Here is a 24,299-nt window from a genome sequence, read left to right on the forward strand (position 1 = left end):
TGCCATCATATCAATCTTTCATTCATCAACAAATACAGCGCTGACAATCTATATTCCAACTCCTAGTGAATTACCTCGCTCTAGCCAATCCTGTTCGCTTTTTTCCGTATTGTACTCAAAGTCGCTCTAGGCCCCGTAATTTAGATCTAACCTGCCGGGAATGCCTATCGGCATACAACGCCTCAATGCCAAAAAGTCACAACCAAACCCAAATGTCATCTTCATAAAACCGTTAAAGGGCCCAAATGAAGCTACTGCGCAGGATTTCCTGGAGCGCATTGCAGCACAATGCGGTTAGTACCTCGCTTTTTTCTATGGCAATAATTCTGCTTCCATCACGCGTGGGGCGATTTCTTGAACTAACAACCACATCACAGTACCAATCATGAAAGAGCATAGCATATCTATCATGTCGCTCGAGGAGTACGAGCCGAACCGCGAGTTCTGGGGCCGCAATTTCAACGCGGGTGAGGTCATCCAGCTCGTGCTCCGATCCCCGCTCACTGGCCGGTGGCTGCCGTTTGAGCACGTGCAGATGGTGATGATGCACGAGCTCGCGCACTGCAAGCAGATGAACCACTCGCGCGCCTTTTGGGCCGTGCGAAACCTGTACGCCGACCAGATGCGTACCCTCTGGGGCCGGGGCTACACCGGAGAGGGCCTCTGGGGCCGCGGCACATCGCTCAAGACGGGCGACTGGGAGGCTAACACGATGCTGCCGGACGAGCCGCTGCCCGAGCACCTGTGCGGCGGCACTTACCGCTCTCGGCGGCGCAAGAGGAAAGGTCCGGAGTTGACGTACCAGCAGAAGAAGGAACGCAGGATCTTGAAGAAGTTTGGCAAGGGCGGCGTGGCGTTGGGCGAGGACCAGGGCGTCAAGGCTGAGCTGGAGAAGGGCAAACGGACGGCCGCAAAGCCGAGGGTTGCTGGTAGCAAGCGTGGAAGGGAGCTGAGGGCCGCGGCTGCTTTAGCGCGGTTCGGGCAACAACAGAAGAGTGAAGAGCCGGAACCGGCGGTGAAGAAGGAGAAGAAACAGACCCAGTTAAACACTGAGCCGATCACCATCAAGGATGAGTACGATGTTTCCACCGCTTCCGAACCCGACACAGACGAGGATTACGAGGACGAGCCGGGTGAACCGGGACTACCGGATGCGGTCGATATTGACGGCAAGACGACGCTTGTGGACAACAATGGCCATGGTATGGTAAAGGTCTGCGAGGACGAGAATCCAGATGATCAGGATGCTAGGCAAGAACTGGCAGAGCTGCGGTCGACATTTAGGGGGAAACCTTCAGCTGCTGGACCGTCAAAAGGAAAATCACAGGAACCAGTTGTCATCAAGGAAGAGGATATTTCTACTGCTTCGGAGCCAGATACCGACGATGAGCGGCGTAAAACGACTTTGAAAACGACAACTTCACTCAGCAGCGACCAACCGAGCATCACTGGTGGCAAAGGCCGAATATCAAGTAACCGACCTGATGGCAAAATGGCTCCCAAAAGCGATAGCACGGCGTCAGCGTCGAAAGCATATAGGCCACAAAACTCTGATAAACTCAAAGCTGAGAGATTGACAGTAACTCAACCTTCACCGCCTGTCCCCCAAAGGCCTGCTGATTCGCCAGAAACAGGATCATCATCCACGCCAATCATGGGAACCAATGCCCATGGTCCTTCTTCTGCTACTTGCTGTGTTTGCTCGTTCGCCAATGAGCGAGGATCCTTCCGATGTGCGGTTTGCTCCAATGTACTCGACCCAGGCCTCGACGCCAAGTCTTGGCGATGTAGCAGCGATGTCTGCGCGGGCAGCGCATACGTCAATGCCGGTGACTGTGGCGTATGTGGTGTGTGTGGGCAGCGGAAGAGTTCTGGAGTGTAGATAAGCTCGATTTGGAGCCATGGGCTCTTTTTTGGGGGGAGGTCGTGTTGTACAATATACCTACATGATCGTCGTTGGTATTTGTTATGCGTCTACCAGTAGACTGGACATGTCCACAGGAGTGCGTTGGGCTTGCTTAGATGTAACAGGAGTATACTGTAGAATAAAGAGCCATCCTGAACAATGCGTGCCAAAATTGATCGCTCGAGATACATTGTCAACGGCATTCATTTGTAGGCTTGGCAGGCACGAGATCGACGTATCGGGAAGCTGGTTTTATTTTGATTCGTTGGATGCCGTTTTGTGTCGATGATATTAGGGCAACCGGGTCCAACTATATTGGAGTACTAGAATTCCCAATCCTTGCCAGACATGCATGCCAATGGCAATCCTTCATTGCTGCCCGGCAGATAATGAATGGCGTCAACCAGTGACTGGCTTCGGATTACCTGCCTAATATGGTGCGACGATTGCATGACTATTGTTGAAATATTTCAAGGGAATGAATACTCGATACTGCGATGCGGAAATATAGTATTCTGCCTGGTGGCGAGGGTAAAATGCGAGAATTATTACGACGCGCTTGAAAGTCAGTATATATTAATTGCGTCAGCGCCACAGTACTACTCAAGGCATTGCAGTTTAGTGGGCATGCGCCAACCCTAATTAATTGGGAATTAGAGGGATGACATCTGTTAATATATGTGTCCCTTTGAAAATGTCTTTTTTATGTCATGATGGGGCTCCGCGCCAGTCGATTAAAAAATTAACAAAGTCGAAACCAAAAAGAAGATGGGAAATATTAACGAAAGAATTTGGATCTTTCTTCTTCGTTGACTGCAAGTTTGCTCCATCTTTTGTTTATGATGGTGTTTCACATTGTGCCATTCCTCCTGGACTTATTCCCCAATGGAGCAGCTACTTCGTGTGATCGAGTGTAGTAATTGGTCAGATGTAGGGTACTTGCCTAATCCGATCGGCTTCACCGGAGCGGAGCAGGTATGCAAAAGTCAGGAACAGGAACCCCCTTCCACTCCTTTCGATTCCCGCCTTACCCGCTCCCCCAGGGGTTTTTTTCTTTGCGCTTTGCGCGGAGGTCCCACGGGATGTGGTGTCTCTTTTTCTCCATCGGCCCCTCTAAATTGGCGACTCGTATCGTTTCAACCCCCTTTCCGAACCACATGGGACTTGTGGCTGTTGCGACATTGAACCTTGTGTTGCAAAAAGGGATCGACGAACCAAATTTTGTATCCTTGGAGAGAATTCGCACCTAGGATCGGCAATCGGGAAATGTAATCAAGCTGGGCGTATTGATGGTTAGGTATTTGGATTGGGCAGGGCTGGTGTTTTCGGGGGTGCGGTTGAGGGAGAAAGGGCGGCTGGTGGAACGAAACACGACGATCCTGGAAATGTCAGGTTGGCGTTTGTGTGCTCTTTTCGTTCGGATGGCAGATCGCACAAACGGATCGTATGAATGTTCGGATTGACATTTGGATCATTGAAAATTAGTTACGGATACATATGTCGTAGTATCAAGTATACTTTCTTCTGCACGGAATATCCCTCACTTTTCATCTCAAGAACAGACGATTGGCATTACATAGTATGTGATCAGGGGTGTCGGTGTGTCGGGGAACATGGAATTTTAGAGCAAAATAGCCTTGGGATGCAACAGATAACGATTTTTCTTGTTGGAAAAAAACGGGGCGGGAGCGCATGTCGGTCGTCCCGGTGCCACATCAGACGACGTTAGGAATCCGACTGGCAGCTCATTGAACGTTGTTCTCCATCCTGGCCATTTCTTCCCCCCCTTCGGTACTTTTTATTTTATTTTTATTTTGTAGCACTTATAGTTAAGGTATAGTTAAGGGTGTTTTGTTTGCTGTCATTACTAGTCTAAAATAAAACTTAGTTTGTTCCTCTCTCTTTCACTTTCCTCTCACTTTTTCCATTCGTCATACTGTACACGTACACTTTGCCCAACCCCCCACTCCCTTCTTTTTTTTTTTTCCATCTTCACCGACAGACTGTGTCTTTGGTTTGACAATATTTTTGACTTCCGGACAAGTCACTAGTTCTGTGAACATTCTTTTTTCCCTTCCTTTTTTTTATTGCCCGCCCTTTTCTTCTTGAATTCCCCCGACCACCCCCACCAACCGCAGCATAGCCACTCCCTTACGTGAATATTCTCTCCTTTTTGTGCCTTCAAATACATACCTTAGGTACTCTCCTTTCGGCTTGCTCCTGTTGCAGAAAGACAGGATTCATTCTCTTCAGTATCATCGAGCAAGTAAAGATCACAGGCATCTTTAGAGGGTCACGAAGACAGTCATTTCCGAAAAATTGGTGGTTTTCTTCCAACATATAGTCGAGCTGTTTCAAGTCTAGCAACTACTATTACCCAACTCGCCACATCCGACTCGGAAAATCATATTCAAAATGCAATACCAGACTATCTTCACCTCCATCTTGCTGGCCATCTCAGCCATGGGCGCCAATGCTCGCCCAATGCCTCACGGCCACAAGAACGTCGGCGTTCCGCAGGAGCACTTCGAGGTCCTCAAGATGCGCGCCTCAAACTCTGTCAACTCCAATGCTGTCACTGATGTCAAGTGCATAGACCCGAATGCGTAAGTTACCTTGTCCCAATATCTGAATCTTTTTTTTCCTACAGTTTCAAAAGTCTTCACCTCCATACTCACATTTTACCAAAACAAAAAGTCGTATCGTCTTCCATGACCAAAACGTCGCTGAGCTTGCAATCTGCGGGGGCATAGCTGGCAGTATCACCAAGTGCCAGGGCTCGCCACAGGAGACGACGGGAGAGTCAGGCTCCGCCAAGTTCGAGCTCAAGGCTGCTCAGCAGGGCGCCACCATCAACATCTCAAAAGGCCGCTGGGAACAATGTGTACGCGCCGCCCGTGACGCCTGCCCCACTGGAACCATGAGCGGGACATGCGTCGGGGGCGCCTCATCTGGAGATGTTAACTTTACACTCAACATACAATGAGGTGTTTAGAGTTTTGGTTTTCTTTTTTTTTAACTATCCAGACTTTATCAGCGGTCTGTGGCTCCTGTTGGGGCTGTGTTGTTTGCGAGTATTGTATTTTTCATGACATGGGGGAAATACCATTTTGCATTTGGGGCCTTTCATCACCTTAGGGGCAGGCGAGCGTGCTCTTTTTCTTTTGTCATTCTTTATTTTTTTCTTCTTTTTCTATCTTGATCCCCATGTTCCGCACACTTCTTGGAACGGTTTACGTTTGTACGAGTTTCATGGGGCGTCGACGCAACAGGGATATCGAGAGAGGGAACATCGGGGAAGAATTCGTTCGGATTGGAGGGTCATTGGGAAACGCTTTGCAAGCTGTTAACCCACGTGTTACAACTTTCTTCTTTTTCTTCAACTAGGACATATCCTGAAACACATAGATCACAGAGCCTTGTATATAACACGAAAGAAAACATCTCATTTCATACGTACCGAACTGCCTGGTTGTGCAGTGTCTTGGGCTTCAATATCTGCGTTGTTTTGGTGTATCCTACCAGTGCCTTGGGTGGGACGATCACCCTAAACTCATACGAACGAGATTCCGGGCCGCGCGTTGATCATGTATGACAGACGACGGAGCCGCATGTGAAAGTACAGAATAGCCAGACTAGCCTAGGAAATTGCGACATGAATGTACAAAACAATGAAACATTCGGTTTTAAATTGCTCTACGGGTATCAAGATATTGGTAGTACAGTATAGCACAGTACAAACGAAAACTTCGCGAGGAGTACGGTTCCACCGTCAACAGATACTCAAGGAATCGAGTATCTCGTTACAGCCCGTACCTAGTGACACATTCTTCACGATGCACCTCAAGACAGTCAAGCGCGCACACGCGTGTGTTGCATTTGATGCACCTGACCTTGCCCCAATATCCGCACACGGAACAGAACACACGCATCGGGTACCTTCTGCGGGCCGATGAGTCGTCCTCCTCGTCGTTTTCACCCTCTGCGGCGCTCGCGCGTGCCATCAATTCTGGGTAGGGCATGGGCGGGGCAAGCAATAGAGGCCGGAGGTCATCGTCCGTTGGAACTTTAGGGACGTGACTTTTCAGCAACGGGTCGTCGTCCAGGCGGTGAGGGGCGGGCGTCCTGCCTGTGTAAGGGGGTAGAATGGTCCGGTCGCCTTGCAAGGGCGGGGCGTCGGTCATGTCGACGTCGTCAACGTCCGGAGCGGCTGGCGGTTGTGGCGGCTGCGGTGGGGCGGGTGCTGGTTTCTTCTTTTTGTTTGTCGAGCTGCTTGTTCGGCTTGTGGGCGCCGGCGTCGACGCTGCTGGTGTGTGGGGTTGCGAGGGACGCGGCGTGGTGGCCGAAGAGGTGGCATCGGCGGAGCCTTGGAGAGCTTCGTAGTCGCTGACGTGGTTGGCAAATGTCTTTTGCGACATAAGAATCTTTCGGACGTTGGGTGTGTGCTTGTTGGAAGCTGTTGTGAGTAGAAATAGGCATATGTTAGCTTGTGCAAGATACTATCCGTCTCGCCATGATACTATTCGGGCCCAAAAATTTCATGCCTGAGCTTGCTACCAACCTCTACTCCCACCAGTGCGTGCTGGTACAGCGATGGCAGCATCCTTGAATGCATCCCGGTCCAGCTGCTCGACTTCCTTGCGCACAGCAGCCTCTTGCCGTGCCGACAGGTCTGTGAGGCTCGGTTTTCCGGAGGCGCGGTTATTGCGGGCTGCGCGCTTGCGGTTTGTGGGCTGCAGCGCGGCGACGGCCGGGTTGATGCCCGTGTCTGGGACGTATGCCCATCCTGGCGCGTTTGTGGTGCGCGTGCTAGCGACCTCGACGACGCCGAAATTGTTCATTATATTTTTTCCCCCAGATGTAAAGAGCTTATATTAACCGCCTTGTGATTTGACTGAATATCGGGGGGGTCGGTTTGTTGATCGGTATGGTTCAATGGAAATTAAGTGTGGTAGGTTGTCAGGCAATAACTTTGTAGGTGATGCTTGGGGAATTTTAGATTGCTTTTCTCCCCCGGAAAAGGGACGAGATTTAGACGTCACAGCTGAGGGGCATGTTGGAGATGTCGGCAGGGGTCTACCTACTCTCTCGGTTGCACTACTGTACTTAAATAGGTGGGTTCCTACCTTGCCTTGTCCTACTTGAGCGGTAGAGCGTCGGGAGATTGATGATTGCTTGACTGGAAAGCCTCAATTAGGGTAAATGCAAGCCATTCCAATGCACAGAATAAGGAAGCTTCTCGATCAAGATAGATTTTCGAGATGAAAATAAAAGTTTATCAAGGGTCCCTCTGCAGTCGTGGTGGGCTGGCTGTTGGCGTTGGCACTGTGTCAGTCATGCTTATCGATAAGTGCACTGCACCTGTTACTTGGGGACCCTTCCAACTAGGCCCTTTGTTGACGTCGGCCATCCCCGCTCTCACAACTCTTCATCGGTGACTGGATCACCACATCAAAAACAGTCAATCATGGAAGCCGAAGAGTTGGAAATGTCGTCCCAAGAGCAGCAGCTCTGCCATTTTCTTGGCTCGCTGCCCTCGATGCACAAGTTCAACTACACCGAGCAAGCTTCGCACGAGCTCCTCGAAGCGCTCTTTTGGTCGATGGCCGGCGGCAAAGAAGAGTACATGAGACTCTTTTTCCCTGAAAGAGGTGGCCCTTTGAGACGAGGAGGTACCCTCAAGCTTCGTGAAGCGCAGGGAGCTGTTGAAGGTGCCGAATACACCGAAGCAGCCCGAGGAAACGCGTGCGGTCACATCTTCAAACCCGGCGAAGCTACATACTCTTGTCGAACTTGCAGTACCGACGATACCTGCTGCCTATGCGCCCGATGTTTCGATTCTACAGACCACACAGGCCACATGGTCCGGATCAATATCTCACCAGGCAATAGCGGCTGCTGCGACTGTGGAGATCCCGAGGCTTGGAAGACTCCCATGTTCTGCACCATACATTCAATCTTCGAATCGAACCAGACAGATAAGAACAAGGGCAAAGATGCCAGGCTACCCCAGGACCTGGAGGAGAGCATAGCCATGACGATCGGTCGAGTTTTTGATTACCTCTGCGATGTCATATCCTGTTCCCCTGAACAGCTTCGTTCTGAAAAGACCAAAGAGTCCATCTTGCAGGATGAGAGGCTGTCAAGATTGTCATCAGTATACGGTAGCGCTGATAGTGAGCCTGCTGACAAGTTTGCCGTTGTTCTCTGGAACGACGAGAAGCATACACATGTCGATGTCACTGACCAGGTCGCTCGGGCCTGTTCTTTACCAAAAAGCGAAGGAAGAAAGCGTGCCGACGAGACTGATGCTATCGGTCGCAGTGTGATATACGCCGACACTGATTTGGATAACCTGCTTCGCATATCCAAGATTATCGAACAAATCAAAATCACCGTCACAATCCGCTCCGCCAGAGACTTGTTCAGGGAGCAGATGTGTGGTACCATCATCGAGTGGCTGGGTGACATAGCCGGTTGCACTGTGGGAAGCGACCATGCCATACTTCGCCGCGTTATTTGCGAAGAAATGCTAAAGCCATGGCATCGGGGGAGCCAGGCAAGTCATGCTGTCGTAGGCGAAGATGGGCTTTACGATCACGAGCTAGAGCAGCAGAACTATGATGCCCAATGGTATGAGTTGCAACAGCGACTGGTACAGATGAGGATGGCAGCGAGGCTTATGGAACAAAATGCAAACCTTCTCCCGGTAGATGCCGATATTGAAGATGACAACGATGATGATGATGACCAAAACAACCGAGACGAGGATATGGAAGGTGATGCTGGCACGCCGGGCAATGGAGACATGGAGGAGGACGATGATGCTGATGACGACGATGGCAACCGTGGTGATGTTGACGATGACGACGAGGATGATATCATTATGGTTGATGCGCGAGAGACTACGGACGACAACAACATGACCGACTGGCCCCAGGGCAATATCGACCAGGGCACAGCAGATCAAGCACTTGAGGAAGACGAGGCAGCGATTGCAGGGTTTCCGCCACCACCACCACCGCCGCCACCAGCTACAGCACCACAGCCTACCCGTCGCACCAATAATAGAAACAGGGATCGCGATATTACACCGTCCGATTCTGACACTGCTGAGCCTCTGATAGCACCTACCGTATACGTTAAAAACAACCTGGAGATACCCAAGACACCGGGAACGAAGCATGATGCTGAAGCAGCACCGCCGAAACCTGGAAAGTACTGGTTGACTGTACCGCCAGCGTACCTGCAGCGCCATAATCTCTCGGTTGCCGAGGACTTGTTTCAACGTGTTCGGTTAGACTGGCTGGTTTTATTTGACCTCCGGCTTTGGAAGAAGGTCAGAAATGACCTCCGCTCACTTTATATTTCGACGGTGGTCACTATTCCTGAATTCAAGCGGGTACTCGGGCTTCGCTTCACCGGCCTGTACACGATGCTGGCACAGCTCTACCTGATTGGCGACCGTGAGCCTGACCATTCCATCATCAACATTTCGTTGCAGATGCTTACGACGCCGTCTATAACGGCTGAGATTGTTGAGCGTGGCAACTTCCTCACGACTTTGATGGCGATTCTCTATACGTTTCTCACTATGAGGCAGGTCGGTCATCCATGGGATGTCAATTCCAATGCCGTGCTTGCCTTTGAGACCGGGACCGTGACGAACAGGCGCATGTACCATTTCTTCACGGATCTCAAGTATCTGTTTGGCTCTCAGCACGTCCAGGAACGGCTGCGCACCGAAGAACGATATATTCTCCAGTTTCTTGATCTGGTAAAGCTGCACCAGGGTATCTGTCCTAACACGCGTGCCATCGGAGACCATGTCGAGTACGAGACAGACACGTGGATCAATGCGTCTCTGATAACGAGGGAAGTCAACAGTCTCTGTAAGCAGTTCTCCGAGTCCTTCCGCAATCTTCCGGATAAGGATTCGATGTACCTCTTCAGAGCGCTTCGGCTGCTTGCAAAGACTGTCATTATCAATTCGATTGGCGCGGAGAGGGCCAGGTTCACTCAAACAGAAGTCAAGGACGAGGTCAGATTCAAGACAATAACGGATTTTGAATTTGATGACAATCCCGTGAAATACGAGGTTGTTAGGTTCGTCATAGAAGATCAGCCCATCAGCTTCCACCATGCGCTTCACTACACTCTGTCGTGGCTCATCGAATGTGGAAAGTCGATGCCTGCAGCGCAACTTCGAACCCTTCTGAGCTTTGACTCTCACGAACTCAAAGGCAAGCCTCGCTCAATGGGCCGCAAGCTCTGGCCTAGGAGAGACTTGACCTCTGAAGATTACCTCATCGCCGCATTCGACTATCCACTTCGCGTTTGTGCATGGCTATCGCAGATGAAGGCAGGTATGTGGGTAAGGAACGGGATGAGCCTCCGCCACCAAGCCGGAACCTACCGCGGCGTCAAAGATCGTGACGTATCACATCACCGAGACATATTCCTCCTGCAAACTTCCATGATAATATGCAATCCGAGCAGGGTGCTGGCTTCGATCATTGACCGGTTCGGCATGGAGAAGTGGGTCAAAGGCTTCTTTGAGCAAAAGTCTGCAGCTCAGGACGACGGCCAGCATCTCGACGTCGTAGAGGACATGATCCACCTGCTCATCGTCCTGTTGAGTGACCGCACGTCGCTCATGCCAACAGAAGTCGAGCCAAACGCGCATCTGTTGACCATTCGCCGCGACATTACGCATGTTCTGTGCTTTAAGCCCCTTTCGTTTTCCGAGATATGTAACAAGATGCCGGCCAAGTACCAAGAGAATGAGAACTTCCACTCTGTGCTCAACGAAATCACAAACTACAAGGCGCCCGAAGGCATGTCGGACGTGGGTACCTTTGAGCTGAAGCGTGATCTCGCGGAGGAGATTGATCCTTACATCTCTCACTACAGTAAGAATCAGAGGGAAGAGGCAGAGAATGCTTATAAGAAGATGAAGGCAGCTGTGACGGGGCGTCCCGTGGAAGATATTGTCTACGAGCCAAAGCTGAGGCCCATACCATCAGGGATATTTGCTGGCCTCGCTGACTTTACCCGGACCGGCATGTTTGCTCAAATCATCTACTATTCTCTTCTTTATCCCTTGGTCGCGACAAGACTCACACCTGATGTCCAGCCGACCAGAATCGAGACATATTTGCAGATGGTACTGCATCTTGTCCTGATTGCTATCTCAGAAGACAACGCGACCGAGACCTCCGGTGAGCAATCTTTTATCGAGATTGCCTTGACGCGAGTTGCGAGAAGTAATTTTATGCCCGATGCCCCATCTGCCAAAACCATCGTGGCTCTTTTGGACCTTCTCGCAACAAAGCCCGAGTTCAAAGCCTGTCACCCAAAGGTAGCCCTGATACTGAAGAGGATGCGCCAGAAGCGTCCAAGGTCATTCGAAACTGCCTATTCACGGTTTGGTTTGGTCATTGACCGCGTTAGTACCGCTTCACCAGCAAATGCTGTCGACCTGGAGGAGGAGCGCGAGAGGAAGAAGCGTGCTGCAAAGGAACGCCAAGCTCGTGTCATGGCCAAGTTTCAGCAGCAACAAAAGAGCTTCATGGAGAACCAGGCTGGCACAGACTTTGAGTATGATGATGACGACTATGCCATGCCGCCACCAGCGGAGGAGCAAAAGAACTTCTGGAAGTACCCGTCGGGGACCTGCATTCTTTGCCAGGAAGACACGGACGACCGGAAGCTGTACGGCACATTTGGTTTCATAACCGAGAGCAGCATTTTGCGTCAGACAGATCTTCAAGATCCGGACTTTGTTCGGGAGGCAGTGAACACGCCAAAGAACCTGGACCGCTCCGCTGAACACATCCGGCCGTTTGGCGTAGCCCACGAGAACAGAAAACTCGTGGAGAAGGTCAACTCTGCTGGCGAGAGCTTTGTTGCGGAGAGGCAGACAGTCGGAAAGGGTTTCCCGGCAAAGAACTGCAGAACGGGACCGGTATCCATTGGCTGTGGTCACATCATGCACTATGCTTGCTTTGAGATTTATGTCAAGTCCATGGTTAACCGCCACAGTCACCAGATTGCGCGTCAGCACCCCGAGAACACGGATAGGTTGGAGTTCGTTTGTCCTTTGTGCAAGGCCTTGGGCAACTGCTTTCTCCCAATCATATGGAAAGGAAAAGAGGAGTCTTATCCTGGAGTACTTTCCCCGGATAATGAATTTGCGGCTTTCCTTGAGAATGAGATGCGCAATCCACACTACCGCCGGGATATGGGTCAAACGGAAGTCGATCTTATTCCAACTTTCCAGGCATACACCGGCTCGAACCTAGCCAAGCAGATGGCGGACAGAGTAGCAAATCCGGCAAACGATGTATGGGAATATCCTGAAGGACCGCTGGTACCCAACCCACGCATGTCTACTTCTGCCCGTTATGGATCCACGTTCGGGCGTCCAACAGTCGTGGTTGAGACCCCGCGACGACCAAACCCAGTGTCGGAAAGCGGAAACCCCATGAAGGAGCTGGTGGAAGTTTACCGCCGGCTCACTAGTACACTTAAAATCAACCGCATACCCTCAAATCATCCAATCGATAACTCTGAGGGCAAAGGCGGCGAGCTCAGTCACACTGATACCCTTGCAAGGGCAGTAGGATTCTCCATCTCTGCGGCAGAAATCCAGCAGCGTGGCACGGATGCCGAGTATGGCGTGTCATTCCTGGGCAAGATACCGGAGCAGGTCCTGACGCATCTGCGTGTTTTCGCCGAGACCGTGGACTCTTACATTTCCATTGGTGGACAGAAGGATGGTGGCGATAACCGAATAGCCAGGGAGCTCCGCCGCGATTGCGAGAGGCAACACTGCCAGCTCTTCATCGAGTCGTACGCAAACGCAGAGACGGAGAACTCGCGGTCTCCTATGCAGGACTACAAACCGCTTCTTCGGTTAGACCCGTTCGTATTCCTGTGTGAGGCCGTATTTGGCATCATGCGCGTGAGAGGGGCAGAGATAGCGAACCTGGTAAGGCTGTGCTACCTGGCTGAGATCACCAAGGTGGTCTACCACATGGGTCGCAATATGCCGACGCAGACGTGGTTGCCGCAACTGCTGGCTAAGCACACGCAGGAAGGTGACCCTCTTCGCTGCTTTGCATCTTTTTGCCTGGGCGTTATGGAGCAGAACATGTTGATCCGAACCAAGACGAGCGGTGGTGCCAGCTCCATTCCTGACGTCTCCATCCTGGACAAATCCGAGAGCAGTCTGGGCGAGAATCGTGGATTTGATCAGCCCTTGTTTAACGAGGGAGGTCTTGCGATGCACTATCAATTTGTAAGACGGTATGCTCTTGTGTTCCTGCGCAAGTGTGCGGTGCTGCTTTACGTTCGATTCGGCGTCGACTTGGTGAACCACGTATCTCCTTCGCCGGAGCTCGAGGAGATTGAGCGGCTTACGGAAGCTCTGCGACTTCCATCATTTGATGAAATGTGTGCCTCGATATCGCAAGACGACCGAACGTTCCAGGTCATGCGAGGCTGGATTCAGCATGATGTCATATACGGGGATGGAAAGCCAGGCAGGGATGGAATCAGCAACGACAACAGCACTGCCCTGGTCAGCCACCCCGGCATCTTTGAGCTCGTGGGTCTGCCGATGAATTACGACTCCTTGATCGATGAGGTTACGAGGTGCAAATGTCCAACGACGGGCAGGGAAGTCTCAGATCCGGCCTTGTGTCTCCACTGTGGCGAGGTGTTTTGCTCGCAGTCAATCTGCTGCCTCCAGACTTTCCGACAGGAACAACCGGGGCGAGGAAAGAGTGTCAAGCGGAAGATCGGGGGTTGTCAGCAGCACAGGATGAAGTAAGCTCCCCTATGCATTTTTTTAAGTGATGGTTCCATTGGCTTGTCCTTGGGTTCAAAGTGACATGGCTGACAAAAGGTTTTTACACAATTATTAGGTGTCAAGGCAATGTCGGACTTTTTATCAACATCCGCAAGTGCTCCGTCTTCGTGCTGCATGGGATCGTGGGCTCGTGGATGCAGGCGCCTTTCATTGACAAGTACGGCGAGGCGGACATGGGATTCAGACACGGCCGGCAGCTTTTCCTGCATCAAAAGCGATACGATACTATGTTGAGGAACCTGTGGCTGTCCCACCTCATTCCGAGCTTGATCGCGAGGAGGTTGGAGAGCGATGTCAACAATGGTGGATGGGAGACCATCTGAGTATGCATGGGGTGGTGATGGATCGATTGGGTCTCGCGTTGTTCCTACTTTATTGAACATCTCTACTCTTTGATTCTCTACCTGTTCACGCAATCGCTTTGTTCGTTCATTTCTATGACTTTTTCTCAAGACATATATACTGATGACCTGACGATACTTTTTTTACTGTTGTATTTTTTTTTCTTCTTTTTTTTCCCCGATGGCTTTCAAGACGAATATGAGGAGCGGACAATAGAACACATCATGAGAAACTAGGTTGATTTCGGTCGTGTGTTCGAAGTGATTGGCAAATGCATAGGTATTCAAGTACATAAGTATTGCATACAAACTGCCGGTATAAACTATGGTTGACCACCTCACTATCTTGCCGCAACAAGCATGGACACAGGTAAAGTGACTGAAGATAAACGAACAAAGTACTTTGCCCAAACAATATCTGTAACTTGCTAGGCTCCCGCAAATACTTGAAACGAACGCTTTCTTTGCGATCGCCATCATGTACCCCCGTATATACCCCCGTATATCTGAAGAGGCTTCTTCATTTTGTACGCTTGACACTTAATTACCCTACCCAGCTATATTTATTAGTACATAGTATGGCATGAGCTTTTCAGCTTGAGAGAAAGGGTCAGATGAAAGCAGGCAAAGGAGATTAAACGCAAGTTGCGTCAACCTTTTACAGAGAATCATGGCCCACAGGCTTCGTTTGTTATGCTGTTGGAGGTAGTTGGTTATGTTTTTTTTCTTTGGCGAAGAAGATTACACATATCTGGCGCCACACGTTTGATTTTTTTTTTTTTTTTTTTTCTCTCTCTCTCGTTTCCCTGCCAGTTCTCCTCTGCCCCAAATCCATTCTTATTATCTATCAGCTGTGATCTCAACTCACAAGCACCTCACCACTGGTGCCCCATATCAACACGAGGCATAGATACCCGCCAAGTCATGACCCCCGTGATGAAGCTTTTTGCCTTTGTCTCCCTGGCTATAGCGGCCGTCGAGGCTGCTGCCATTCACCCTGCCCCGGCTTCCGGGTCGACTGTTCACCCTCAGCTCAATGATTCCATGGTAGGAGAAGCAAAGGATTTCCCCTGAACTATTAAAACAGAGCTTGATTAACTTACATATTCCGGCCTGATCCATCTTTTTTTTCTTCTTTTTTTTTCCCCAAAACAGCAGACTTTCCCACCTCCCGGCTTCACCCTGGTTGACACGCAATGGGAGGTGGAAATCCGGCAGGGCGAAAAGGTACAACTGAAGGGCACCGTCGAGTCCGTCTACGCGCAGATGCTGCAGCTCAACCCGGACTTTGAAAAGGAAATGGCCGAGAGGACGGCGGCGAGGGGCGCAGAACAGCAACGGCAGGAGGGCCAGACCAACAACACCACGACGCTGGGCAAGCGTGACCACAGCGAGTGCAACGGCGGCTACCGACCGGCCCTGAGGGATTCAATCAGCAAGGGTATCGAGTACCTCGCCAAGGTCAATGGCGAGCCCGCCATCGACGGGGGAACCTGTAGCCGTGTCAGCTGCAGCGACGGTGGTGGTATTGGATGGTGTAGCGATGTGAGTTTTTTTTTTTTTCCCCTCTTGTGAACTTGCGCGTTTTTCTTTTCTCATTCCCCGACTGACATGTTTTATTTTTTTACCCTGTTACTACAGAGGAGTGACCGCTACACGGTAAATTCGTTCGGCTGGATAGGCAACGCTGCCGAAGTCGTCGTCCAAAGCTGCTCGTTTCCGGACATGTACGGCAAGGACTGGGTTGCCGGACGGCGTTATCATGACGCCAACGTCTCTGTTTGGGTTGGTGCCCAGCAGTGTTAAAAGCCCGGTGCAGGATGTCGTTGAGGAGCTTTTTTTACCTTCTTCTTCTTCTTCTTCTTGTGTCGCTTTTCTAATATCTACAGGGTTGGGAGGCTGATTTGCCCAAGGGTGGTCGGTTCATCATGGTTGGGCAATCATTCATTACCAACTTTGTACCTATGAGGTCTTGACTTTTGTTTCCATACTTGTCCAGCGAATCGTTCTCGTGGAGTTTTTCGTTAGTTGGCAAATTCGCCCTAGATAGATATCGGCGCGGTCTTTTCCCACTTTCCAGTCCATGACTAATTTGCAGCGTTAGGTTGGTTCCATTGGGGCCTTGGCACTTCAAAGACGAAATAAATAAATAAATAGAAATTGTCCAAAGCTGAGAGTTTGTACATGACTTTTTTCGGTGTCTTCGCTAAAATCCGTAAATGATTCAAAACTTGTACTCCCTCACAGACCTGAATAATATATAGTCGTAGCGATGAAAGGGGATTGAAAACATCATCGATATTAGGGAAGGGGGGTGCACGGACATTAATAGTCCGTGTGTGTGTAAGTGATAAATGGCAACAAGTGCAAAAAAAAAAAAAAGTCCGATCAACAAAGACATGGGCCCAAAACAAAAACAAAGATCGGACCAGGTGCACAAAAGGGAACCTGGGGTGACATTCCTTGACAGGTCTTGGCGTTCATTGCTTTTTTTCGTAGTAGTAGTAGTAGCAGTAGTATTCTGTCCTCCCTCCACCCCCGTGTGGCTTTTGCTAAATGGGGCGTCATCGACGACACATACCTGAAAAGGTCTGTGCTTGTACAAAACATAAACAAACCACACAGACAATTCGCAACATCTAAAAAAAGGGCTGCGCTCGCCAGCTTCTCCCTTGTTCGTTGAAGATTGGGGGGAAAACCAAAAGTAAAGCTCGGACTGGAACCTTAGGAGCATAAGTGGAGGCCGCGGGACGGCATGATGGGGGGCAAATTTGAGAAGCACAAACGGGAAAAGCGGAAAGCGTTTAGCTTTGTTTTGATGGCGTAATGAAGACAGATTCAGTTAGGTGTAGTTTTTGTTTTGAAACTTCTATTTCTCTAATTGTTTGTATTCATCAGTTCCGGGTTCCAGAAAAATAACTGCCCCCAATTGTGGAGTTCAGAACGTGGCTGGAACAAGATAACACGATGATCTGGACACTATTTCGTCTTTTTGGACCCCATGATGCAACTAGAATAAAAGTAATCAATAAAAAAGCAAAAAAAAAAACAAGGATAACAAGATTGACAAGTAGATGATCTTGTAAAACAACTCCGGCCCGGGCTCTGTTTGGGCATTATGATGATAAAATGCAAAAAAAAGAGAGAAAGCTTGAAAGTGAAAAAAAAGGTATCATGCAAAATGTACAGGCTAAAAATAGCAGATCCCCTATGGGGCAAAAATAGGAGATGAACAAGTCGAAAAACATTGTCAAAGATCAGTGTAAACACCATCTATAGACAAATAAAAAAAAAAAAAAAAAAAAAAAAAAAAAGACTACCTCCATGTGCCATGGATACGTCCACGCCGACTCCTGCTGTTGCTCTTGAGGCCAACATCACCGTGTGCCATCAAGCTCTTCCACCTCCTCCCGAGGCTTGCCTTGTCCCTGCCCATGCTCCTGGCGCAGTCCTGCCACTCCTCCTTGGAAAGTCTGAGCTTCTCAAGCACCAGCTCCACCAGGATCCTGTCGTCCTCGGCGCTCCACTCCTCGCCGTCCACCTCGACCTCAACCTCGGTGCCATCGCGGCCCCGCTGTTGCTGTTGAGGCTCATGCACGTTGTGAAAATCGGCCCGCCCAAGGCCGAGCGGGACGATGGCCGGCGCTATGCGCGCACGCTTTGGCGTCTGCGGCGCTGCTGTCATGATCGAGTCCTCATCGTTGTGGTGGTTCTCCGCCTCGCTGTCCGACGACACGTCGTCGTCCTGGTCGCTGCGACGCCTCTTGTTGGCGCCGCGTGGCGGTGGTGGTGGCGGCGCGCGCTTGACGACTTTTCGCCTGCGAGGAGTCTCGACATTGTGGACGTTTGTGGTATTGTTGTCCGCCGAGGCCGCGGGCTTGCGCGGACGCAGACGGAGCTTCAAGGGCGACGGCGCGTGTGTGAGTGGAGGGCTGGGGAGTTGGCCATTGTTGGTGTTGTTGCTGTTGCTGCGAGCGGCGACCTTTTGCGGGATGATCTGGGGAGGGGTAGCCAGAAGACTTGGGGCGGGTGCAGCGGCGAGAAGCGCCTGGAGGCTGCGGCAGGTCGCGAACAGGTTGTTAAGGCCGAGCCCGGTCGGCGGTGGGCTGTTGGGTGGTGAGGCGAATTGCGCCGCGGGTTGGAGGCGGTAGGATTGCGACGCCGTGGCATAGCCGTTGTTGCCGTCGCAGGAGACAGCGGATGGGAGAAGCATCTTGAATTTGTGCTTTGTTTGTGCAATCAAATGCTGTTTGTTTTGTTGTTTTTCGTCTGGTGTTGTTGGGACGATGAGCTGGGGGTTGCGATTTGCGACGGGTCGCGATGGCAACAGAAAGGTCGGACGCGCTCAAGAGAAAACAAAGGTTATTATGCGCAGGCTGGGGAAGTCCTCAATAAAGCTCGAATTGTCTTTGGGGTTTGATTTGTTTAGCAACAAAAAAGTAGAAGGCTGGGTTGTTTTGTATTTGTGGTCGTTGTTGTGTTTGTAAAATAAGATGGCGAAGTGAAGTGCGAGTTGTTTGTGTTTTGGATGGAATGGAAGACGGGGGGGATAAAGAGGAGACAGGACTGGGGTGTGAGTGGGAGGGAAGTAAAGGACCTTAATGCGCCTGATAATGTCGGTGACAATTGGGAGAGAAGAGAGAAAGGGCCCCCCCAGGCATCAAGGATGCCGCCGCAAACAGCGACAGCACAAGCACACCCTGCAAGGGCGTTGGACCCCTGGCAAGTTTGGTTCGGGGCGGGTCATTTTAAGCGGGGACCTCATGAGATGAATTATGATTAGTGGGGGTGGGCACCTTTGTGGTGGAGAAAACTCCTCTGATTCACTCAACTGACCGCCAAACCCATGCCCCATCGGGCTCCTGTGTCTTTCTTTTTTTTCTTCTCAACAATGTCCTACTCTGCGACAATAGCTTTCTTTACACTACGGAGTAGAACTAAATTTAGTGTTATTTGTGTTGTTTATGTTTACTGTGCTTTGCCGATCTGTTTTCTTTTGGCGCCGGTGACGGACCCAAGTAAAGAAAGCCTTTTCTTCTCTAGCAAAAGTGACAACGAATCAATCAAACTTAGCCCCGAGCCAAAAGACGGCAGAGGCGGGCCTCATCAAAGTCACTCACTGATTGTTATGTGTACAGTACAGTACTTTGCAAAGAGGTAGTAGACTGACTGACTTTACCAAGGTTGTATTCGTCCTTTGGTCATCAATCACATCGTTCAAGAGACTTACCTACTTACAAGGGTTCCGTCTGGGGGGCCGACATGGTGACAGGCCAAGCCAAGTTCGTCCAAGTGCCGATACCAATCTTGTCATCGGCCGTTGGGAAAACCCTGGCCATTGTCACCCAATTCGTCTGTCACTGGCACTTCACTTTGCTGTGAATGGAGCGCACGATTCACTTCGGCACAGCCAGCGTCCACATGACCACCCTCTTTGCCGCTCTACTTTCAAAAGGGCTTACTTTTTACGGGGTCTGTTATTTTAGCCCTTCGCTGCAGACCGAACACATAGTTTTCTTGATGGTGTCAACTGATAAGGGACAGGGAGAGACACGACACTATTATCAAGCAATCAATCATCGTTGCCAGACCTCAAAAAGAGCACAGGCCGCATTATTGCGTCAATTTCCATCATTTTGCCTATCCCCCTCCTCATCCTGGTGTGTGTGGCTCTGCATTACCGTACCGTGCGATCTAGGGTGAACCTGAACGATTCACAGGTAATTCCGGGTGTAAAACGGGTCCCGGGAACGGCAGATGTGGCACTGTAAGCCTCCAGGGCTGTGTTAATACCATAATCGCCCCGAAGTTCGACCCTTTACGTAGCAAAGAGGGAGAAAGAAAGAAAAAAAAAAAAAAAGCTGTTTGAATCCTGGAAGCTTCTTACCCTTCCGAAAATGACGACTGCCCTCCTTCAGCAGCCTTGTTTTTTTTTTCTCGGTTTTGGGCGTGTCCACCCCCTTTGACTTCTTGATTCTCTTGTTCTCATCTTAGAACAAAAGCACTGACCCCGATTCAGTATCGGATCGACCTCGGTCGTCATCCCAGTCTAGACCACTGTATGACGCATTTGAACCATTCATTCCATTTACTCCCTTCTTATCGCCAAAGAAACATATCGCCCAAAAAGTCCAGCTGCGACAGTTTTCCCAATACTGCATGATAAAAGTCTCCTCCATATGTCGCAGTCTGCTGGATAGAGAAAGAAAGGGAGCGGGGGGCCACCACAGCAACCATCGGATGGGGAGAAGAAGAGGGGCGCGTACCGTACCACACATTCTATGCATAGGAGACACTTGAAAGCGAAACGAGCCATATTCCATCCCTAGCCCCCCCCCTCGTCTTTCTTTTTGTTCCCCTTTCTCCAGACTTTTGGTCTATCTGCACTCTACAAAGGCCCTCTTCAAGCATGCACTCCATTTCCCTCCGCACGGGGGGAGAAACTGTAGGGAAGGAGGGTCAAGGTCAAGGTAGGGAGATAACGAGGATGAGCCCAAGCCCTCTTCATGCATGATACATCAAAAGCAGATATGTCTTGACTGCTGCAAGTCATGAAGAGCGACAAAAAGGATTTGCTTTTTTGTAATTCATGTCTTACCTTGACCCGTCCCGTTCAATGCCGTCTTGTTCTCCTTTTTTTTTGTTCTCTTCTGTTTCTAGTGCATGAACAACACAAAAAAGAGGCTGTGATTTCCCCGAAGTTGAATCTTTCTACTCCGGCCTGCCCGTCACAGCGAGAGACAAAATTGCCTCCGAGAACAAGGTAAGTAGTTAGATTAGTTGGAAGGTGTGGAGGAGGGGGGAAAGGAGGCTTGCGGTCCTATCCTGCCACTTTACGCGAAGTTGGACAGACGCGTCTTCTTCGCGAACTAGACGCGTCGAAAGCGCGTTCTGCTTTCGCGCCATTGACCAATCATATACCTTTTCTTATAGCACGAGGGAATCCATAAAGACCTTACAACGTGGCTAAGTCCCCACTTTAAAGATTTCGTTCCTTTGTCCTTGGGTTCGGTTCTGGTCCGGTCACCGTTTTTATGGGGAAAATATACGGGTGCGCCCCCAAATTTTCTCCACTACTTTCATGGTAAATCCCCGTAAGATCCGAAGCTGCGAAATATTCTCCATTGTATTTTTTGTCAAGCTGAAGGCCTGCCGTTGATTAACCACATATTTTTCTAACTGAACCCTTATCTTGGCCCTGCACATCCATTATCCTCTGCCAACCTTTTTTTTTTTTTTTTTTTTTTTCCTTCTTTGTTCTTCATATCTGTTGTAACCTTCTGCACTGCAACGAACCCTTCTTTTTTTCAGGGTCTTATCGAGATGTGATCAAGTGGTTGGTGTTTTTTTTTTTCCTCTTCGGCTTCGGCTTCGGCTTCGGCTATCGCCTACCATAACCAAAGAAAACATGTGTTTGCTTTGCTCCCAAGCTAGAAAAACGAACCAACCAACCTCGCCTGCGGTGCAGTCTGGTCTAGAATAGATCTAGACCGCTTCCGGTTCCGCCCTTGCAGTCGGTAAGGCCTGCATACTGCTTGTGCTATGTCAAACGCCATCCCTTGATCTTAGATCCTTTTCTCCTCTTTCTTCCCCCCATCTCAAAAAAAAACCCCCCAAACCATCTGAACCAAAAACTTGGCAAAAACAAAGGCATGTTGACTCGGCTAAGGCCGTTTGTATCTACTCAGAAAGCGGTGTGAAGAAGCAATGCGTGAATTTGTGTTTTTAATGGACAGGGAGGGATAAGGGCGGGCCTTGCTTTGTTCGGAGGAATCTACCCTTACCTCCGCGGTTGACCTGCACTTGAACTCCATATGTGATCCAACTTTACAAAACCCCCCAAAGTACGGTCCAAAAATTGGGGTCGCCGGGGGAGGGTTTTCTGGGCTGAGGTGGTGGTTCTATTGCCGATTACCACGTTATAGGCCGCGTTTCCATATACGAGTCCGGGGTCTAAAAGTTCTCGTAGAGTTTGCAGGTGCATAAGGTAAAGACTCGACTCCGCTTTCTTGACAGACAAACAACCAGGTGCTCGGGATGAAGGTAGTCGTGTAGCCGGCAAATGGAACATATCGCCAACAGTAACTGTATAGCCGATGTTTTCTTTTATTCTTTAGTTTTCCTTGGTCTGTGTCTGGCGAGTTGAAGGCTGTCCGCTTTGCCATCCCTGCCGGTGGCATTCATTGAATCATACATGAGATTTACGTAGGTACATGAACAAGATAGATATCATCAGAGGTTTGTTGCCTCGATGGATTCGACCAGTTTGGGTGTTATTGTCAAGCTTTATATTCCTTGTTGTGCCCCTACAAAGCCCCTAACACTCCTGAACTACTATCCTCGTTTTCACAATTTATCGTTCTGGTTATGCTTTTTATGAAAAATGTTGATCGATCAAATTTGTGAAATCTGTTTGCTAAGTAAAGACTGTCGAGAATCAAATTGTACGCTTGCGCGCGTTTTTCCAAGAATTTCATGACAAAAAGGAAATTAATAAATAGATATGAAAAACAGAAAGAAAAAAAAAAGACAACAACAATTCAACACACCTCCTGGGAAGATTCCATGTTGCCAATCTTATAATGAATGGCCTTTTGACACTGGTTCCCAAACCCCCCTTGTTTTGCTGGTTTCCCCATCTCTTCCTTTGGAACAAGTATCGAAGAAACCGCTTACACGCAGTTGTCGACCGAGAAGCTCTTCCAGCTGCGACTGAGGCAGGTGCCCACACGTGCGGCAGTCGCACCGTTGCTGCAGTTGCTGTCGGTGTAGACGGTCACTTTGAAGTTCTTTTTGTCAGTTTTTTTTTTCTTTTTTTTTCTCTCTCTTTCTATCCGCATCACCAAACAAAAATAGATATAAAACAAAAATATCTTACAGGTGCAGCTGCCCTTCAAATAAGTAGTCTTGACGCTACCGTTCTGTCCCAGCGCGAAACACCTCCCGTTGCCCGGCCCGCTGCCGCCGCCGGGCACAAAGGTCCAGACGGTGGTCTGGTAGTTGGAGCAGCCGCTGGACGCAAAGATGTCGAGGGCGGCCAGGTCGTTGGCGTTTTGTCGCGCCACCAGGCCGTCAGCAGAGGTGGTCGTGTCCCTGGCGTCGACGGTTCGGATGGCCTGAACGTCTTCGACCACGGGGGCCGCAGCGGCGACGGTGGCCAGGAGGGTGATGATGGAGATGATGGAGAACTGCATTTTGGATTTTTTTTTTTTTTTTGGATGGAGGGTTTGCTTGTGAAAGGCTGGATAGAGTAGCTGCTTTGCTGTCGGGTGGTGATGCTTGATGGTGAGAAAAAAGGGGAGATGGAAGGGTGCAAGGGAGAGATCATGATTGCCCCTTTTTATATTTCTCATCGCAGTCTCCAAAGCCTTTCCTTTCTACATTGCCAATATGCATCCCGGCCCTCTGTCCGCATCTTCCATTCGCTTGAACCTCTTTCTGGCCTTCCAAATGTCGCCCGAACCAGCATCATCATTTCTTTCCTAGCATCTTTGTCATCAATCCAACGTGGACTGAATCGTTGGCGATGAGATTGTCAACACTGCTTCGACGCAACATCTCGGCCACATGCTGACATCGATCATCACCAGCAGAGAAAGGTATAGTGCATCCATCACTATCAATTTCTACCTGTTGCTTACTGATCTCCTTGTCGCAGCACAGTATGGGTCAGACAAACAGTCTTGTCATTATATTCAGAGTTTCACGGTTCGAAAAGACAACAATACCAAGTGAAGCCTAGCATACTTTCCCACTGTGTTGCAGTGTAAACTGTGCCATGAACCACTGAATCTAGAAATCTTCCCCACAGAATAATCAATTTGACAACAGCAAAGCTCACTTTGCGGCACAGACAATGCTCTAGGATTGGTGGGCGGGTAGGCTTACTGATGTCAAGTTGTGAAACTTTCCCGATGCGGTCTTATTCTGCCAGAATATATGCAAGATCCGAGCTGAACAAACAATAAAACCACTATTATCCCAATAGGGAAACAGCAAAATAATACTCTCTTTTGACAGAGATTGACCACTATTCATATGTAATGGAACATCGGCCCTTTGTGGCAACCGCGCGGTAGTGTCAATGAGTGATCTTCACCGCCGCTGTGCGTAAATGTTATCAGTATCCGATGTTATAGTTTGACGTCTGTCCAGGTCCGGATGGAAACACTTTATT

At 49.8% G+C, this 24,299-nt stretch overlaps 7 protein-coding genes across 7 annotated transcripts; 4 read left to right on the forward strand and 3 right to left on the reverse strand.

Moving 5' to 3' along the window:
- The first annotated feature begins 2 nt into the window (after positions 1 to 2).
- PgNI_03121 (uncharacterized protein) lies at positions 3 to 2,033 on the forward strand. The gene is made up of 2 exons (XM_031123176.1): positions 3 to 293; positions 378 to 2,033. The coding sequence occupies exons 1-2, from the start codon at positions 161 to 163 to the stop codon at positions 1,880 to 1,882; spliced, it is 1,638 nt and encodes a 545-aa protein (XP_030985335.1). The 5' UTR covers positions 3 to 160; the 3' UTR covers positions 1,883 to 2,033.
- A 1,768-nt stretch (positions 2,034 to 3,801) lies between these two features.
- On the forward strand, positions 3,802 to 5,348 carry PgNI_03122 (uncharacterized protein). The gene is made up of 2 exons (XM_031123177.1): positions 3,802 to 4,512; positions 4,604 to 5,348. The coding sequence occupies exons 1-2, from the start codon at positions 4,322 to 4,324 to the stop codon at positions 4,890 to 4,892; spliced, it is 480 nt and encodes a 159-aa protein (XP_030985338.1). The 5' UTR covers positions 3,802 to 4,321; the 3' UTR covers positions 4,893 to 5,348.
- Positions 5,349 to 5,566: 218 nt separating this feature from the next.
- On the reverse strand, positions 5,567 to 7,090 carry PgNI_03123 (uncharacterized protein). Its single transcript, XM_031123178.1, has 2 exons — positions 6,468 to 7,090; positions 5,567 to 6,362 (listed from the first exon to the last, which is right to left on the reverse strand). The coding sequence occupies exons 1-2, from the start codon at positions 6,745 to 6,747 to the stop codon at positions 5,710 to 5,712; spliced, it is 933 nt and encodes a 310-aa protein (XP_030985337.1). The 5' UTR covers positions 6,748 to 7,090; the 3' UTR covers positions 5,567 to 5,709.
- A 260-nt stretch (positions 7,091 to 7,350) lies between these two features.
- On the forward strand, positions 7,351 to 14,439 carry PgNI_03124 (uncharacterized protein). The gene is made up of 2 exons (XM_031123179.1): positions 7,351 to 13,738; positions 13,837 to 14,439. The coding sequence occupies exons 1-2, from the start codon at positions 7,374 to 7,376 to the stop codon at positions 14,102 to 14,104; spliced, it is 6,633 nt and encodes a 2,210-aa protein (XP_030985332.1). The 5' UTR covers positions 7,351 to 7,373; the 3' UTR covers positions 14,105 to 14,439.
- Positions 14,440 to 15,046: 607 nt separating this feature from the next.
- On the forward strand, positions 15,047 to 15,928 carry PgNI_03125 (uncharacterized protein; the record flags this gene model as incomplete). Its single annotated transcript, XM_031123180.1, has 3 exons — positions 15,047 to 15,169; positions 15,278 to 15,667; positions 15,764 to 15,928. 3 exons carry the CDS (start codon positions 15,047 to 15,049, stop codon positions 15,926 to 15,928), a joined length of 678 nt encoding a protein of 225 aa, XP_030985331.1.
- A 1,510-nt stretch (positions 15,929 to 17,438) lies between these two features.
- PgNI_03126 (uncharacterized protein) lies at positions 17,439 to 18,335 on the reverse strand (the record flags this gene model as incomplete). Its single annotated transcript, XM_031123181.1, has 1 exon — positions 17,439 to 18,335. The coding sequence occupies one exon, from the start codon at positions 18,333 to 18,335 to the stop codon at positions 17,439 to 17,441; it is 897 nt and encodes a 298-aa protein (XP_030985334.1).
- Positions 18,336 to 22,551: 4,216 nt separating this feature from the next.
- Positions 22,552 to 23,391, reverse strand: PgNI_03127 (uncharacterized protein). The gene is made up of 2 exons (XM_031123182.1): positions 23,001 to 23,391; positions 22,552 to 22,901 (listed from the first exon to the last, which is right to left on the reverse strand). The coding sequence occupies exons 1-2, from the start codon at positions 23,314 to 23,316 to the stop codon at positions 22,795 to 22,797; spliced, it is 423 nt and encodes a 140-aa protein (XP_030985333.1). The 5' UTR covers positions 23,317 to 23,391; the 3' UTR covers positions 22,552 to 22,794.
- Between the last annotated feature and the right edge of the window lie 908 nt (positions 23,392 to 24,299).

Source organism: Pyricularia grisea (genome assembly GCF_004355905.1).
Source record: "Pyricularia grisea strain NI907 chromosome Unknown Pyricularia_grisea_NI907_Scaffold_2, whole genome shotgun sequence".
Taxonomy (NCBI): Eukaryota; Fungi; Ascomycota; class Sordariomycetes; order Magnaporthales; family Pyriculariaceae; genus Pyricularia; species Pyricularia grisea.